This window comes from Drosophila simulans, unplaced genomic scaffold (assembly GCF_016746395.2).
Source record: "Drosophila simulans strain w501 unplaced genomic scaffold, Prin_Dsim_3.1 Segkk8_quiver_pilon, whole genome shotgun sequence".
NCBI lineage: Eukaryota > Metazoa > Arthropoda > Insecta > Diptera > Drosophilidae > Drosophila > Drosophila simulans.
In genome coordinates this window covers 24561-43861 of record NW_025416885.1, presented here as the reverse complement: position 1 = coordinate 43861, position 19301 = coordinate 24561, and the positions used below count along the sequence as shown (strand labels likewise).

At 37.2% G+C, this 19301-nt stretch overlaps 2 protein-coding genes across 2 annotated transcripts; both read right to left on the bottom strand.

Annotated features, from left to right (window-relative positions):
* Positions 1-38: 38 nt before the first annotated feature.
* LOC123327459 lies at positions 39-13074 on the bottom strand. Its single transcript, XM_044923879.1, has 2 exons — positions 12177-13074; positions 39-217 (listed from the first exon to the last, which is right to left on the bottom strand). Exons 1-2 carry the CDS (start codon positions 13072-13074, stop codon positions 39-41), a joined length of 1077 nt encoding a protein of 358 aa, XP_044779814.1.
* LOC123327458 lies at positions 13074-13604 on the bottom strand. Its single transcript, XM_044923878.1, has one exon. The coding sequence runs from the start codon at positions 13602-13604 to the stop codon at positions 13074-13076; it is 531 nt and encodes a 176-aa protein (XP_044779813.1).
* Positions 13605-19301: the final 5697 nt, after the last annotated feature.

Here is a 19301-nt window from a genome sequence, read left to right as displayed (position 1 = left end):
CGCGTGCAATCAAAAGGCGTTGCACGAGGAAGGCGCCTCTAGTCGATAGCAACGGGACATGGTGTCGGACCGACTTGGGACAAGCGGAGGTATTCGCTGCGCACCTCGCCGAGCGATTTCAACCATTCAAGCTTGCCAGCCTGCAACAGGTTGAAGAAACTCAGGACCAGCTGAACCAAGCGCTTCAAATGGATATGCCAATCACGCCGTTTGAACCCTGCGAGGTAGCCGAAGTCATTGTGCGCCAGAGTAACAACAAAGCACCTGGACATGACGTCATCTGCAACGCCACATTGAAGGCCCTGCCCAGACAAGCGATCCTCTACATAACGTTGGTTTTCAACGCTATTGTGAGGTTGCAATACTTCCCTTATCAGTGGAAGCTCGGGATAATCTCCATGATCCACAAACCTGGCAAGCCGGAAAGGGAGCCCGCCTCCTACCGGCCGATCAGTCTCCTCCCTTCAATTTCGAAGGTGTTTGAGAGACTGATTGCTGTCCGGATTGTAAGGATTATGGAAGCCCAGGGGATTACCCCTCAGCACCAGTTCGGTTTCCGTGCTGGCCACTGTACTGTCGAGCAGCTCCATCGAGTCGTCGAGCAAATTCTGACTGCCTACGACAGTAAGGAATATTGTAACAGCCTCTTCTTGGACATTCGAGAAGCGTTTGATCGAGTGTGGCACATTGGACTCCAACTGAAAATCAAGCAGACGCTGCCTGCTCCATATTTTGGGTTGCTGAAATCGTACCTGGAAGGAAGGAGGTTCGCTGTGCGCTTTCATTCAGCAATTTCCACCGAGCACAACGTGGCAGCTGGTGTTCCACAAGGTAGTGTCCTCGGCCCCCTGATCTACTGCCTGTATAGCCACGACATGCCGCAGCCAGATGTAAGCCTTTACGGGAAATCTATGTTGGCCACATTTGCCGATGACGTGTGCGTCACCTACAGGTCCCGATGCGAGCACGACGCAGCCGATGGTATCCAGGACTTTGCATACCGGTTCTCGGAATGGGCAAGACGATGGAATATTGGCATCAATAGCAGTAAATCCAACAACGTCTGCTTCACTTTAAAGCGGAGAACGCCACCGCCCGTCTACATCGAGGAAGTCCCCGTACCACAGCCGAACGCAGCAAAGTACCTTGGAGTGCTTCTGGATCGCAGACTCACATTTTCCAAGCATGTGACCGACATCAGAACGCGCCCACGTGCTAAGGTGGCGAAGCACTACTGGCTACTTTCTTCGCGCAGTAAATTGTCGCTATCCAACAAGCTGACAATTTACAAACAGATCCTAGCACCAAACTGGAAGTATGGGTGCCAAATCTGGGGCTTAGCCTGCGACAGCCACATCAAAAGGATCCAGGCTATTCAAAATAAGGTAGCAAGACTCATCACCGGCTGCGAGTGGATTGTTCGAAACACCACCCTGCACAGAGACCTGAAACTCGCAACGGTATTTGACGAAATAAACAAGCACTCGAGCAGATACCATGACAGGCTGGAGCGCCACAGAAATCGGCTGGCCAGCGCTTTAAACAGATCTCGCCCACCAAGGAGGCTCAATAGAAGGCAACCGAGGGATCTCATTACCCGACCTTTGACAAGGGTCCGCAGAAGCTGACGCTTATCTTAAATCCTATTTGTTATATGTGATTGTTATGTAATTGTAGTTAAATTACTGTAAATTTGAAAAAGCTAACTATAGTTAGCGGGCGAGCCCAAATGGGCTGAATTAATATATAAGAAGGACACAATGGGGCTTCAAGACTTCCCCGTATGCCTTAATAAATAAATTAATTAAAAAAAAAAAAAAGAATTTATTTTAAAAATATAACGAATTATCTAGATACGAACCTCTTATTCTATGGTCTTTGATTTACGACATCCTTTGTGCTAATTTTACATCCGCGCAGCACCTGAAACTACACCGCAGGTCATCTAGCTTATTGGCTCCCAGAGGGTACATGTAATTAAAACAAAACTATTACAAGTTTAGTGTTATTTGTAAACACAATGGGCATAAGTTTTAATTAGCATTAACGATGACGTGGCCAAGAATGGAACTGACTTAATATCAAATGGACCACGTCATCAATTCATGAATACCGTCTCTGGGACGTAGATTTCCTACGAATTGGAATTTTATATTAAATACGATATTGTCAATATTTTTATGAAGTAAATTTTGTGTTCACCTTAGCATATTTAGTCATGTATATCTATTAGTAATTATTTTAAATTTCATGTTGCTAGTTAATTACCGCTAATTAATATGAAACATCTTTGATTTTGATTGTCGATTATCAAAACCATATAAGAACTTATTTTAAAAATATAACGAATTATTTAGATACGAACCTTTATTCTTTGGTCCTTGATTTACGACATCCTTTGTTCTAATTTTACATCCGCGCAGCTCGATTATCACAACAACATAAGAACTTATTTCAAAAATATAACGAATTATTTAGATACGAACCTCTTATTCTTTGGTCCTTGATTTACGACATCCTTTGTGCCAATTTTACATCCGCGCAGCTCCTGAAACTACATCGCAGATTAGAACTGACTTAATTTCAAAAAACATTATATATAAAATTATCAAATATTATAAATTAAAAATATACTAGAAAGATTAAGTTTACTTAAAAATATTCTAAAAATATTCGGTAAATATATGTTAAAAATATTAAGTTGACAAACACTAGAAATATATACTAGAAACAAAAACTATATTTGCACTGTGACGTGTAGCTTAGCCACTACCCACTAGTAGCCACTAATGAGAATCGAAGCGAAGGGCGCCAAATTTTTATTTGCAAAATTTTCCATTTGCTTAGTTTAATTTAAATTAGTAATATTTAAAAAATATTCTAAAAATATTCGGTATATATATTTGAAAAATACTAAGTTGACAAACACTAGAAATATATACCATAAACAAAAACTATATTTGCACTGAGCCGTGTAGCTTACGTGCCACTAATGAGAAGCGAGGAGGAGGGCTCAAAATTTGTACTTGCACAATTTTCTATTTGCTTAGTTTAATTTCTAATTTAATTACTTATTCTCTCATTGTGTGTGTGTGTGTGCCATCTCCAGTTTGCAGCCTTTGGGATAATCTTTTGTCTCCCTGAAGTGTGTGTCTGTATGTGTGTGTGTGGAGTCTGCTGTTTGCATGTGTGTGAGTGTAGCTTGTCATTTATTTATTTTATGCCACATCGAGTTCGCGAGTTCGATATTGTCAATATTTTTATGAAGTAAATTTTGTGTTCACCTTAGCATATTTAGTCATGTATATCTATTAGCAATTATTTTAAATTTCATGTTGCTAGTTAATTACCGCTAATTAATATGAAATATTTTTGATTTTGATTGTCGATTATCAAAACAATATAAGAACTTATTTTAGAAATATAACGAATTATTTAGATACGAACCTCTTATTCTTTGGTCCTTGATTTACGACATCCTTTGTTCTAATTTTACATCCAAGCAGCTCCTGAAACTTCATCGCAGGTCATCTAGCTTATTGGCTCCCAGAGGGTACATGTAATTAAAACAAAACCATTACAAGTTTAGTGTTATTTGTAAACACATTGGGCATATGTTTTATTTAGCATTAACGATGACGTGGCCAAGAATGGAACTGACTTAATATCAAATGGACCACGTCATCAGTATATGAAAACCATCTCTGGTACGTAGATTTCCTACGAATTGGATTTTTGTGTTAAATTCGATATTGTCAATATTTTTATGAAGTAAATTTTGTGTTCACCTTAGCATATTTAGTCATGTATATCTATTAGCAATTATTTTAAATTTCATGTTGATAGTTAATTACCGCAAATTAATATGAAATATTTTTGATTTTGATTGTCGATTATCAAAACAATATAAGAATTTTTTTTAAAAATATAACGAATTATCTAGATACGAACCTCTTATTCTATGGTCCTTGATTTACGACATCCTTTGTGCTAATTTTACATCCGCGCAGCACCTGAAACTACACCGCAGGTCATCTAGCTTATTGGCTCCCAGAGGGTACATGTAATTAAAACAAAACTATTACAAGTTTAGTGTTATTTGTAAACACAATGGGCATAAGTTTTAATTAGCATTAACGATGACGTGGCCAAGAATGGAACTGACTTAATATCAAACATCAATTATTAATACCATCTCTGGTACGTAGATTTCCTATGAATTGGAATTTTATTTAAAAAATTCGATATTGTTAATATTTTTATGAAGTAAATTTTGTGTTCACCTCAGAATCGTTAGTCATGTATTAGCAAGTGTTTTAAATTTCATGTTGCTAGTTAATTACCGCTTATTAATATTAAATATTTTTTGATTTTGATCGTCGATTATCAAAACAACATAAGAACTTATTTTAAAAATATATCGAATTATTTAGATACAAACCTCTTATACTATTGTCCTTAATTTATGATATCCTATTCGCTGATTGTACATTCGTACAGCTCCTAAAATTACATCGTAGGTTATCTAGCGTATTGGCTTTCAGAGGGAACTTTTAATTGAAACTAAACCATTATAACTTTCACAATAGCATATTTTGTTATGTATATCTATTAGCAATTGTTATAAATTCCATGTTGTATTTAATAACCGCTAATTAATCTTAAATATTTTTTGATTTGATGTCTATTATCAAAAAAGCATAAGTACTTACTTATTTTAAAAATATAACGAATTATTTAGATACGAACCTCTTATTCCTTGGTCCTTGATTAACGACATCATTTGTGCTAATTTTACATCCAAGCAGCTCCTGAAACTATATCGCAGGTCATCTAGCTTATTGGCTCCCAGAGGGTACATGAAATTTAAATAAAACCATTACAAGTTTAGTGTTATTTGTAAACACAATGGGCATAAGTTTTAATTAGCATTAACGATGACGTGGCCAAAAATAGAACTGACTTAATATAAACATCAATTATGAATACCATCTCTGGTACGTAGATTTCCTACGAATTGGAATTTTATATTAAATACGATATTGTCAATATTTTTATGAAGTAAATTTTGTGTTCACCTTAGCATATTTAGTCATGTATATCTATTAGTAATTATTTTAAATTTCATGTTGCTAGTTAATTACCGCTAATTAATATGAAACATTTTTGCTTTTGATTGTCGATTATCAAAACCATATAAGAACTTATTTTAAAAATATAACGAATTATTTAGATACGAACCTCTTATTCTTTGGTCCTTGATTTACGACATCCTTTGTTCTAATTTTACATCCGCGCAGCTCCTGAAACTACATCGCAGGTCATCTAGCTTATTGGCTCCCAGAGGGTACATGAAATTAAAACAAACCCATTACAAGTTTAGTGTTATTTTTAAACACAATGGGCATAAGTTTTAATTAGCATTAACGATGACGTGGCCAAGAATAGAACTGACTTAATATCAAACATCAATTATTAATACCATCTCTGGTACGTAGATTTCCTATGAATTGGAATTTTATTTAAAAAATTCGATATTGTTAATATTTTTATGAAGTATATTTTGTGTTCACCTTAGCATATTTAGTCATGTATATCTATTAGTAATTATTTTAAATTTCATGTTGCTAGTTAATTACCGCTAATTAATATGAAACATTTTTGCTTTTGATTGTCGATTATCAAAACAACATAAGAACTTATTTCAAAAATATAAAGAATTATTTAGATTCGAACCTCTTATTCTTTGGTCCTTGATTTACGACATCCTTTGTGCAAATTTTACATCCGCGAAGCTCCTGAAACTACATCGCAGATTAGAACTGACTTAATTTCAAAAAACATTATATATAAAATTATCAAATATTATAAATTAAAAATATACTAGAAAGATTAAGTTTACTTAAAAATATTCTAAAAATATTCGGTAAATATATGTTAAAAATATTAAGTTGACAAACACTAGAAATATATACTAGAAACAAAAACTCTATTTGCACTGTGCCGTGTAGCTTAGCCACTAGCCACTAATGAGAATCGAAGCGAAGGGTGCAAAATTTTTATTTGCAAAATTTTCCATTTGCTTAATTTAATTTAAATTAGTAATATTTAAAAAATATTCTAAAAATATTCGGTATATATATTTGAAAAATACTAAGTTGACAAACACTAGAAATATATACCATAAACAAAAACTATATTTGCACTGAGCCGTGTAGCTTACGTGCCACTAATGAGAATCGAGGAGGACGGCGCAAAAAAAATATTCGGTAAATATATTTTAAAAATATTAAGTTGACAAACACTAGAAACAAAAACTAAATTTGCACTGTGCCGTGTAGCTTACGTGCCACTAATGAGAAGCGAGGAGGAGGGCTCAAAATTTGTACTTGCAAAATTTTCCATTTGCTTAGTTTAATTTCTAATTTAATTACTTATTCTCTCATTGTGTGTGTGTGTGCCATCTCAAGTTTGCAACCTTTGGGATAATCTTTTGTCTCCCTGAAGTGTGTGTCTGTATGTGTGTGTGTGGAGTCTGCTGTTTGCATGTGTGTGAGTGTAGCTTGTCATTTATTTATTTTATGCCACATCGAGTTCGCGAGTTCGATATTATCAATATTTTTATGAAGTAAATTTTGTGTTCACCTTAGCATATTTAGTCATGTATATCTATTAGCAATTATTTTAAATTTCATGTTGATAGTTAATTACGGCTAATTAATATGAAATATTTTTGATTTTGATTGTCGATTATCAAAACAATATAAGAACTTATTTTAAAAATATAACGAATTATTTAGATACGAACCTCTTATTCTTTGGTCCTTGATTTACGACATCCTTTGTTCTAATTTTACATCCGCGCAGCTCCTGAAACTACATCGCAGGTCATCTAGCTTATTGGCTCCCAGAGGGTACATGTAAATAAAACAAAACCATTACAAGTTTAGTGTTATTTGTAAACACAATGGGCATAAGTTTTAATTAGCATGACGCGGCCAAGAATGGAACTGACTTAATATAAAATGGACCACGTCATCAATTCATGAATACCGTCTCTGGGACGTAGATTTCCTACGAATTGGAATTTTGTGTTAAATACGATATTGTCAATATTTTTATGAAGTAAATTTTGTGTTCACCTTAGCATATTTAGTCATGTATATCTATTAGTAATTATTTTAAATTTCATGTTGCTAGTTAATTACCGCTAATTAATATGAAACATTTTTAATTTTGATTGTCGATTATCAAAACCATATAAGAACTTATTTTAAAAATATAACGAATTATTTAGATACGAACCTCTTATTCTTTGGTCCTTGATTTACGACATCCTTTGTTCTAATTTTACATCCGCGCAGCTCAATTATCAAAACAACATAAGAACTTATTTCAAAAATATAACGAATTATTTAGATACGAACCTCTTATTCTTTGGTCCTTGATTTACGACATCCTTTGTGCCAATTTTACATCCACGCAGCTCCTGAAACTACATCGCAGATTAGAACTGACTTAATTTCAAAAAACATTATATATAAAATTATCAAATATTATAAATTAAAAATATACTAGAAGGATTAAGTTTACTTAAAAATATTCGGTAAATATATGTTAAAAATATTAAGTTGACAAACACTAGAAATATATACTAGAAACAAAAACTATATTTGCACTGTGACGTGTAGCTTAGCCACTACCCACTAGTAGCTACTAATGAGAATCGAAGCGAATGGCGCCAAATTTTTATTTGCAAAATTTTCCATTTGCTTAGTTTAATTTAAATTAGTAATATTTAAAAAATATTCTAAAAATATTCGGTATATATATTTGAAAAATACTAAGTTGACAAACACTAGAATATATACCATAAACAAAAACTATATTTGCACTGAGCCGTGTAGCTTACGTGCCACTAATGAGAATCGAGGAGGACGGCGCAAAAAACATATTCTAAAAATATTCGGTAAATATATATAACACTAGAAACAAAAACTAAATTTTCACTGTGCCGTGTAGCTTACGTGCCACTAATGAGAAGCGAGGAGGAGGGCTCAAAATTTGTACTTGCAAAATTTTCCATTTGCTTAGTTTAATTTCTAATTTAATTACTTATTCTCTCATTGTGTGTGTGTGTGTGCCATCTCCAGTTTGCAGCCTTTGGGATAATCTTTTGTCTCCTTGAAGTGTGTGTCTGTATGTGTGTTTGTGGAGTCTGCTGTTTGCATGTGTGTGAGTGAAGCTTGTCATTTATTTATTTTATGCCACATCGAGTTCGCGAGTTCGATATTGTCAATATTTTTATGAAGTAAATTTTGTGTTCACCTTAGCATATTTATATATATTATCATTTATATCATATCATCATCATATATCTATTAGCAATTATTTTAAATTTCATGTTGATAGTTAATAACCGCTAATTAATATAAAATATTTTTGATTTTGATTGTCGATTATCAAAACAAAATAAGAACTTATTTTAAAAATATAACGAATTATTTAGATACGAACCTCCTATTCTTTGGTCCTTGATTAACGACATCATTTGTGCTAATTTTACATCCAAGCAGCTCCTGAAACTATATCGCAGGTCATCCAGCTTATTGGCTCCCAGAGGGTACATGTAATTAAAACAAAACCATTACAAGTTTAGTGTTATTTGTAAACACAATGGGCATAAGTTTTAATTAGCATTAACGATGACGTGGCCAAGAATGGAACTGACTTAATATCAAATGGACCACGTCATCAATTCATGAATACCGTCTCTGGGACGTAGATTTCCTACGAATTGGAATTTTATATTAAATACGATATTGTCAATATTTTTATGAAGTAAATTTTGTGTTCACCTTAGCATATTTAGTCATGTATATCTATTAGTTATTATTTTAAATTTTATGTTGCTAGTTAATTACCGCTAATTAATATGAAACATTTTTAAATTTGATTGTCGATTATCAAAACCATATAAGAACTTATTTTAAAAATACAACGAATTATTTAGATACGAACCTCTTATTCTTTGGTCCTTGATTTACGACATCCTTTGTTCTAATTTTACATCCGCGCAGCTCGATTATCAAAACAACATAAGAACTTATTTCAAAAATATAACGAATTATTTAGATACGGACCTCTTATTCTTTGGTCCTTGATTTACGACATCCTTTGTGCCAATTTTACATCCGCGCAGCTCCTGAAACTACATCGCAGATTAGAACTGACTTAATTTCAAAAAACATTATATATAAAATTATCAAATATTATAAATTAAAAATATACTAGAAAGATTAAGTTTACTTAAAAATATTCTAAAAATATTCGGAAAATATATGTTAAAAATATTAAGTTGACAAACACTAGAAATATATACTAGAAACAAAAACTTTATTTGCACTGTGCCGTGTAGCTTAGCCATTAGCCACTAGCCACTAATGAGAATCGAAGCGAAGGGCGCAAAATTTTTATTTGCAAAATTTTCCATTTGCTTAGTTTAATTTAAATTAGTAATATTTAAAAAATATTCTAAAAATATTCGGTATATATATTTGAAAAATACTAAGTTGACAAACACTAGAAATATATACCATAAACAAAAACTATATTTGCACTGAGCCGTGTAGCTTACGTGCCACTAATGAGAATCGAGGAGGACGGCGCAAAAAAAATATTCTAAAAATATTCGGTAAATATATTTTAAAAATATTAAGTTGACAAACACTAGAAACAAAAACTAAATTTGCACTGTGCCTTGTAGCTTACGTGCCACTAATGAGAAGCGAGGAGGAGGGCTCAAAATTTGTACTTGCAAAATTTTCCATTTGCTTAGTTTAATTTCTAATTTAATTACTTATTCTCTCATTGTGTGTGTGTGTGCCATCTCCAGTTTGCAGCCTTTGGGATAATCTTTTGTCTCCCTGAAGTGTTTTTTTTTTTTTTTTTTTAATTCGTTTATTGAATCCTTATTCTAAACTATATACTATACAACATAATAACATTTATGAGGGCAAATCCAGGACTCCCCGCGGTATGGCCGTGAAGCATTGCTTCGCGAGGACGATCAGGATTTGCTCACTCGTGGACCCTCCTGGCTCTCTCGGCTCTTCTGAGCTCGGTGGTTATCGCTGCGGCGAAGCTGTTGACCGCTTGCCATTCCGCCTCCCCCTGCAGCATGAATGGGACTAGGTTGTCCGCATTCAGTCTGCCGCCAAGTACGGTTTCCAGGGAGCTCCGTTCCCTAGTGTATTTAACGCACGAGAAGAGAACGTGCTCAGCTGTTTCGCTCCGACCACCTCCACACCATGGACAGTCATCCGCATCCTCGTGTCCAAAGCGCATCAGGTAGCTGCGAAAGCAACCGTGCCCGCTGATCAGCTGCGTTAGGTGGAACGTAATGTCGCCGTGCTTCCGCTCTAGCCACGGCTTGAGGTTGGGTATCAGCTGCTGCGTCCAGCGACCCTTGGGCTCGTTGGTCCACCTGTGCTGCCATGACTCCAGGGTGTGCTGCCTTGCTTCAGCTCGAATTGCCTTCTTGACGCCGGGGGGGAGTCTTCGACCGTGGGTTTGGTTGAAGACCACTTCGTTTTCCTTCGCTAACAGGTCCAGAGGCGGTATGCCTGCGATCACCAAGGCCGCCGCGTTGGACACTGTTCTGAAGGCGCAGCAGACTCGTAAGGCCGAAAGTCTGTGGGTAGCATTTAGGCCCTGGGCGTAGCTTTCGGTACCAAGCGCTTTTGCCCACACCGGGGCGGCATATAGCATGGTCGCTCGGGTGACGCTCGTCAGTAGCCTTCTGCTCGCCTGTTTTGGGCCTCGGGAGTTCAACATTATGTTTGAAAGCGCCCGATTTACTCCTGCTGCTTTAGAGTTAGCGTAGGCAAGGTGTTCCCGGAACGAAAGCCTGGTGTCTATCATGACTCCCAGATACTTGATTGCCCGAGAGGAGGACACCTTGGTACAGCCTACTTCGACGGTGGCCGTCTCCACCGCTTTCCTTGAGCTAATCAGGACAGCCTCAGTCTTCTCCGGCGCCAGCTCTAGCCCCATTGAACTGAGCCAATGTTCGATGGCCCTGATGTTTTGGTTGCAGCTTTCTTCGGCCTTGCCGGGATACTTGTCAACAACGAGCAAGGCCACGTCGTCCGCGAAGCCTACGATCTCGCTCCTCCCGACCAGCGGTAGACGAAGTATCCCGTCGTACATGGTGTTCCACAGAAGCGGGCCGAGGACCGAGCCTTGTGGGACTCCACCGGTGACCTGGTGCCTGAAGACGCCTTCCGACGACTCGCACAGTAAGACCCGATCAGAAAAATAGCTGCGTATGATCCTGACTAGGTAGGCTGGGACGCTGAAGCCAATTAGTGCTTCTAGGATCCGGTCCCATCTCGCTGTGTTGAAGGCGTTCCTGATGTCTAGAGTGACCATGAGGCAGTACTCTTTGCTGCCACCCTTCCATCTGGTGCCGTCGATTGCTTGGGCCGCTACTTCGACCACTCTGTTGACAGCGTCGACGGTGGACCGCGCTTTCCTGAATCCGAACTGAGACCGTGAGAGGTCACCCGCGTCGGCGATAGCCCTCTCAAGCCGAATACACACCAGTTTCTCCAGGAGCTTGCCAGTTCCATCGATGAGGCATATTGGCCGGAACGATGAAGGCTCCTCGGGTGGTTTCCCTGGTTTTGGGAGGAGAAGCAGCTTTTGGATTTTCCAGCAACTCGGGAAAACTCCTTCCTCCAGGCATTTGGTGAATGCCTTCGCAAACGAGTCTGGCTGGAGGTGGAGAGCAAGCCGAAGCGCCCTGTTCGGAATGCCGTCGGGTCCGGGGGCCTTGCCGTCCTTCAGCAGTTTTGCCAGCTCCAGGATCTCGTCACTGCTGACCGTGGCGTCGGAATCGACGTGGTCCCCTGTGGCTGGGTCGGCTGGGCGTAACCCATCCATCACAGGGAACAGGTGTTCCGCTACACTGCGGAGCATCGCTAGGTCCAGTAGCTTAGGAGTCCTGGTGTACGCCTTCTTAACCACCACCTTGTAGGCACTTCCCCATGGGTCGCTGTCGGCAGAGTCGCATAGGTCGAGGAAGCATTTGCACTTGCTCTCCCTTATGGCTAACTTAAGCGTTTTTCTGCGGGCTCTGTATTCGGATTGGCGTTCGGCAAAGGACTCCGCACCTCTCGCGCGTTGGTAGCGACGTCTGGCGGAGAGGCACTCACGACGAGCCGTCGCTATCTCCTGGTTCCACCAGTAGACAGGGGCTCTTTGTCGGCTGTGCGGCCTGCTCGATTGCATGCTGGCGTCGCACGCGGCCTTCAGCCGTCTCATCAGCTCCACTGCCGTCAGCTCGGCTCCTTGTCTGCTCGCCATGGGTAGGAACTGCTCTCGAAACACCTGCGTGTCCAGAGAGTCCGTCTTGTATTTAATCCTGGCCTGGGCTGGTGTCTGGGCTTGGGACGAGGGTGGGCTTCCCAGGTCGCAGATGATGGCCAGATGGTCGCTGCCAGTGTAGTCCTCGCTGAGTCTCCACCTCGCTAGCCTGTACGACGAGCCGCTAGTGAAGGTGAGGTCCACCACAGAGCCCAGTCCGGCGCGCCTGAACGTGTGCCGGTTTCCATGGTTAAGAAGAGCCAGGTCCAACGTCGCGAAAGCCTCCAGCACCATCCTGCCTCTCGCATTGGTGGTTGAGCTGCCCCAGCTCTCTGACCATGCGTTGAAGTCGCCCGCTATTAGGACCTGGGTGCGGCCTCTAGCATCCGCTGCCAGTCTGTCCAGTGCCCGGCTGAATGCGATTAGGGTCAGGCTGGGGGCTAGGTATACGCTGTACACCCACCATCTGCCTACCCTGGCCCTAACAAATCCGATGTCCGAAAGAACATCGGTTATTTGCTGGGTTTCTCTGCTGCACCTCCAGATCGCTGCTTTCTTGGTGCGGTCGAAGGCCCAGTCTGGGCTAGCCGGCGTTCGGTAGGGCTCGCTAAGTAGCGCGAGCTCCACTCTGCGTTCACGCACCGTCTGCACTAGCAGGTCTTGGGCTGCCGTGCAGTGATTCAGGTTTAGCTGAATCAGCCGCATCATTGCAGTGCCTTTGGTGCTCCTTTACCCGCCAATGGGCACTTCCGGGTGCCCATTTGGTGGTTGGTCGCTTGGCTACCTCTGTTTGCGCACAAGAAGCACTTAGCTTCGTTAGGGCACTCGGCGGCTTTGTGTCCCGCGGTCCCGCATCTGAAGCAGCACTGGCTTCTGTCCACGGTGCTTCTACAGTGGGCCGCTATGTGGCCTTCTTCCAGGCATCTGAAGCATCTTTGGCGTGGCTCCAGCTCCTTGATCAAGCATTGGGACCATCCTACCCTCAGCTTGCCACGTTTGATCAGCGGGTCCGTCAGATTGGCTGGGACTGCTATCACCGCAGTCTTCCCTCCGTACTGCGATTGCCGAAGGCTTTTGATAGCCACGACTGCTGGAGGGATCTCTGCCTGGGCCTCCAAGGCACTCTTCAGCTCGTCTTCCGTGGTGAGCTCGTCGAGGTCGCGAATCACAAATACCTTAGTTTGTGTTAACGCGCGAAGGCTGGCGCGGTCACCTAGCACCGCTCCCATGTCCATCTTGAGCTTCTGCGTCAGGTCTTGGGCTGAGGCACGTAGTTCGAGGAGTAGTTCGCCTTTGGCCGTCCTCTTCACCCTTGCTACGTTTTCCCCGATGGCCCTGAGCCTAGCGTCCTGCCCTCTTGTGACCAGGGACAGCACTTCGCTGTAAGGTAAGCCAGCTGTGGGGGTGATAACCAGCGCCTGAAGTGTGTGTCTGTATGTGTGTGTGTGGAGTCTGCTGTTTGCATGTGTGTGAGTGTAGCTTGTCATTTATTTATTTTATGCCACATCGAGTTCGCGAGTTCGATATTGTCAATATTTTTATGAAGTAAATTTTGTGTTCACCTTAGCATATTTATATTTATTATCATTTATATCATATCATCATCATATATCTATTAGCAATTATTTTAAATTTCATGTTGATAGTTAATAACCGCTAATTAATATAAAATATTTTTGATTTTGATTGTCGATTATCAAAACAAAATAAGAACTTATTTTAAAAATATAACGAATTATTTAGATACGAACCTCCTATTCTTTGGTCCTTGATTAACGACATCATTTGTGCTAATTTTACATCCAAGCAGCTCCTGAAACTATATCGCAGGTCATCCAGCTTATTGGCTCCCAGAGGGTACATGTAATTAAAACAAAACCATTACAAGTTTAGTGTTATTTGTAAACACAATGGGCATAAGTTTAAATTAGCATTAACGATGACGTGGCCAAGAATGGAACTGACCTAATATCAAATGGACCACGTCATCAATTCATGAATACCGTCTGTGGGACGTAGATTTCCTACGAATTGGAATTTTATATTAAATACGATATTGTCAATATTTTTATGAAGTAAATTTTGTGTTCACCTTAGCATATTTAGTCATGTATATCTATTAGTAATTATTTTAAATTTCACGTTGCTAGTTAGTTACCGCTAATTAATATGAAACATTTTTGATTTTGATTGTCGATTATCAAAACAACATAAGACCTTATTTCAAAAATATAACGAATTATTTAGATACGAACCTCTTATTCTTTGGTCCTTGATTTACGACATCCTTTGTTCTAATTTTACATCCGCGCAGCTCGATTATCAAAACAACATGTTATTTGTAAACACAATGGGCATAAGTTTTAATTAGCATTAACGATGACGTGGCCAAGAATGGAACTGACTTAATATCAAATGGACCACGTCATCAATTCATGAATACCGTCTCTGGGACGTAGATTTCCTACGAATTGGAATTTTATATTAAATACGATATTGTCAATATTTTTATGAAGTAAATTTTGTGTTCACCTTAGCATATTTAGTCATGTATATCTATTAGTTATTATTTTAAATTTTATGTTGCTAGTTAATTACCGCTAATTAATATGAAACATTTTTAATTTTGATTGTCGATTATCAAAACCATATAAGAACTTATTTTAAAAATATAACGAATTATTTAGATACGAACCTCTTATTCTTTGGTCCTTGATTTACGACATCCTTTGTTCTAATTTTACATCCGCGCAGCTCGATTATCAAAACAACATAAGAACTTATTTCAAAAATATAACGAATTATTTAGATACGGACCTCTTATTCTTTGGTCCTTGATTTACGACATCCTTTGTGCCAATTTTACATCCGCGCAGCTCCTGAAACTACATCGCAGATTAGAACTGACTTAATTTCAAAAAACATTATATATAAAATTATCAAATATTATAAATTAAAAATATACTAGAAAGATTAAGTTTACTTAAAAATATTCTAAAAATATTCGGAAAATATATGTTAAAAATATTAAGTTGACAAACACTAGAAATATATACTAGAAACAAAAACTTTATTTGCACTGTGCCGTGTAGCTTAGCCATTAGCCACTAGCCACTAATGAGAATCGAAGCGAAGGGCGCAAAATTTTTATTTGCAAAATTTTCCATTTGCTTAGTTTAATTTAAATTAGTAATATTTAAAAAATATTCTAAAAATATTCGGTATATATATTTGAAAAATACTAAGTTGACAAACACTAGAAATATATACCATAAACAAAAACTATATTTGCACTGAGCCGTGTAGCTTACGTGCCACTAATGAGAATCGAGGAGGACGGCGCAAAAAAAATATTCTAAAAATATTCGGTAAATATATTTTAAAAATATTAAGTTGACAAACACTAGAAACAAAAACTAAATTTGCACTGTGCCTTGTAGCTTACGTGCCACTAATGAGAAGCGAGGAGGAGGGCTCAAAATTTGTACTTGCAAAATTTTCCATTTGCTTAGTTTAATTTCTAATTTAATTACTTATTCTCTCATTGTGTGTGTGTGTGCCATCTCCAGTTTGCAGCCTTTGGGATAATCTTTTGTCTCCCTGAAGTGTGTGTCTGTATGTGTGTGTGTGGAGTCTGCTGTTTGCATGTGTGTGAGTGTAGCTTGTCATTTATTTATTTTATGCCACATCGAGTTCGCGAGTTCGATATTGTCAATATTTTTATGAAGTAAATTTTGTGTTCACCTTAGCATATTAAGTCATGTATATCTATTAGTAATTATTTTAAATTTCATGTTGCTAGGTAATTACCGCTAATTAATATGAAACATTTTTGCTTTTGATTGTCGATTATCAAAACCATATAAGAACTTATTTTAAAAATATAACGAATTATTTAGATACGAACCTCTTATTCTTTGGTCCTTGATTTACGACATCCTTTGTTCTACTTTTACATCCGCGCAGCTCCTGAAACTACATCGCAGGTCATCTAGCTTATTGGCTCCCAGAGGGTACATGAAATTAAAACAAACCCATTACAAGTTTAGTGTTATTTGTAAACACAATGGGCATAAGTTTTAATTAGCATTAACGATGACGTGGCCAAGAATAGAACTGACTTAATATCAAACATCAATTATTAATACCATCTCTGGTACGTAGATTTCCTATGAATTGGAATTTTATTTAAAAAATTCGATATTGTTAATATTTTTATGAAGTAAATTTTGTGTTCACCTTAGCATATTTAGTCATGTATATCTATTAGTAATTATTTTAAATTTCATGTTGCTAGTTAATTACCGCTCATTAATATGAAACATTTTTGCTTTTGATTGTCGATTATCAAAACCATATAAGAACTTATTTTAAAAATATAACGAATTATTTAGATACGAACCTCTTATTCTTTGGTCCTTGATTTACGACATCCTTTGTTCTAATTTTACATCCGCGCAGCTCCTGAAACTACATCGCAAGTCATCTAGCTTATTGGCTCCCAGAGGGTACATGAAATTAAAACAAATAAAATAGAACTGACATAATATCAAAAGGACCACGTCATCAATATATGAATACCGTCTCTAGGACGTAGATTTCCTACGAATTGGAATTTTATATTAAATTCGACATTGTCAATATTTTATGAAGTAAATTTTGTATTCACCTCAGAATCGTTAGTCATGTATTAGCAAGTGTTTTAAATTTCATGTTGCTAGTTAATTACCGCTAATTAATATTAAATATTTTTGATTTTGATTGTCGATTATCAAAACCATATAAGAACTTATTTTAAAATTATAACGAATTATTTAGATACGAACCTCTTATTCTTTGGTCCTTGATTTACGACATCCTTTGTGCCAATTTTACATCCGCGCAGCTCCTGAAACTACATCGCAGGTCATCTAGCTTATTGGCTCCCAGAGGGTACATGTAATTAAAACAAAACCATTACAAGTTTAGTTTTATTTGTAAACACAATGGGCATAAGTTTTAATTAGCATTAACGATGACGTGGCCCAGAATAGAACTGACTTAATATCAAACATCAATTATTAATACCATCTCTGGTACGTAGATTTCCTATGAATTGGAATTTTATTTAAAAAATTCGATATTGTTAATATTTTTATGAAGTAAATTTTGTGTTCACCTCAGCATCGTTAGTCATGTATTAGCAAGTGTTTTAAATTTCATGTTGCTAGTTAATTACCCCTAATTAATATTAAATATTTTTTGATTTTGATCGTCGATTATCAAAACAACATGTTATTTGTTAACACAATGGGCATAAGTTTTAATTAGCATTAACGATGACGTGGCCAAGAATGGAACTGACTTAATATAAAATGGACCACGTCATCAATTCATGAATATCGTCTCTGGGACGTAGATTTCCTACGAATTGGAATTTTGTGTTAAATACGATATTGTCAATATTTTTATGAAGTAAATTTTTTGTTCACCTTAGCATATTTAGTCATGTATATCTATTAGTTATTATTTTAAATTTTATGTTGCTAGTTAATTACCGCTAATTAATATGAAACATTTTTAATTTTGATTGTCGATTATCAAAACCATATAAGAACTTATTTTAAAAATATAACGAATTATTTAGATACGAACCTCTTATTCTTTGGTCCTTGATTTACGACATCCTTTGTTCTAATTTTACATGCGCGCAGCTCCTGAAACTACATCGCAGATTAGAACTGACTTAATTTCAAAAAACATTATATATAAAATTATCAAATATTATAAATTAAAAATATACTAGAAAGATTAAGTTTACTTAAAAATATTCTAAAAATATTCGGTAAATATATGTTAAAAATATTAAGTTGACAAACACTAGAAATATATACTAGAAACAAAAACTCTATTTGCACTGTGCCGTGTAGCTTAGCCACTAGCCACTAGCCACTAATGAGAATCGAAGCGAAGGGCGCAAAATTTTTATTTGCAAAATTTTCCATTTGCTTAGTTTAATTTAAATTAGTAATATTTAAAAAATATTCTAAAAATATTCGGTATATATATTTGAAAAATACTAAGTTGACAAACACTAGAAATATATACCATAAACAAAAACTATATTTGCACTGAGCCGTGTAGCTTACGTGCCACTAATGAGAATCAAGGAGGACGGCGCAAAAAAAATATTCTAAAAATATTCGGTAAATATATTTTAAAAATATTAAGTTGACAAACACTAGAAACAAAAACTAAATTTGCACTGTGCCGTGTAGCTTACGTGCCACTAATGAGAAGCGAGGAGGAGGGCTCAAAATTTGTACTTGCAAAATTTTCCATTTGCTTAGTTTAATTTCTAATTTAATTACTTATTCTCTCATTGTGTGTGTGTGTGCCATCTCCAGTTTGCAGCCTTTGGGATAATCTTTTGTCTCCCTGAAGTGTGTGTCTGTATGTGTGTGTGTGGAGTCTGCTGTTTGCATGTGTGTGAGTGTAGCTTGTCATTTATTTATTTTATGCCACATCGAGTTCGCGAGTTCGATATTGTCAATATTTTTATGAAGTAAATTTTGTGTTCACCTTAGCATATTTAGTCATGTATATCTATTAGTAATTATTTTAAATTTCATGTTGCTAGGTAATTACCGCTAATTAATATGAAACATTTTTGCTTTTGATTGTCGATTATCAAAACCATATAAGAACTTATTTTAAAAATATAACGAATTATTTAGATACGAACCTCTTATTCTTTGGTCCTTGATTTACGACATCCTTTGTGCCAATTTTACATCCGCGCAGCTCCTGAAACTACATCGCAGGTCATCTAGCTTATTGGCTCCCAGAGGGTACATGTAATTAAAACAAAACCATTACAAGTTTAGTTTTATTTGTAAACACAATGGGCATAAGTTTTAATTAGCATTAACGATGACGTGGCCCAGAATAGA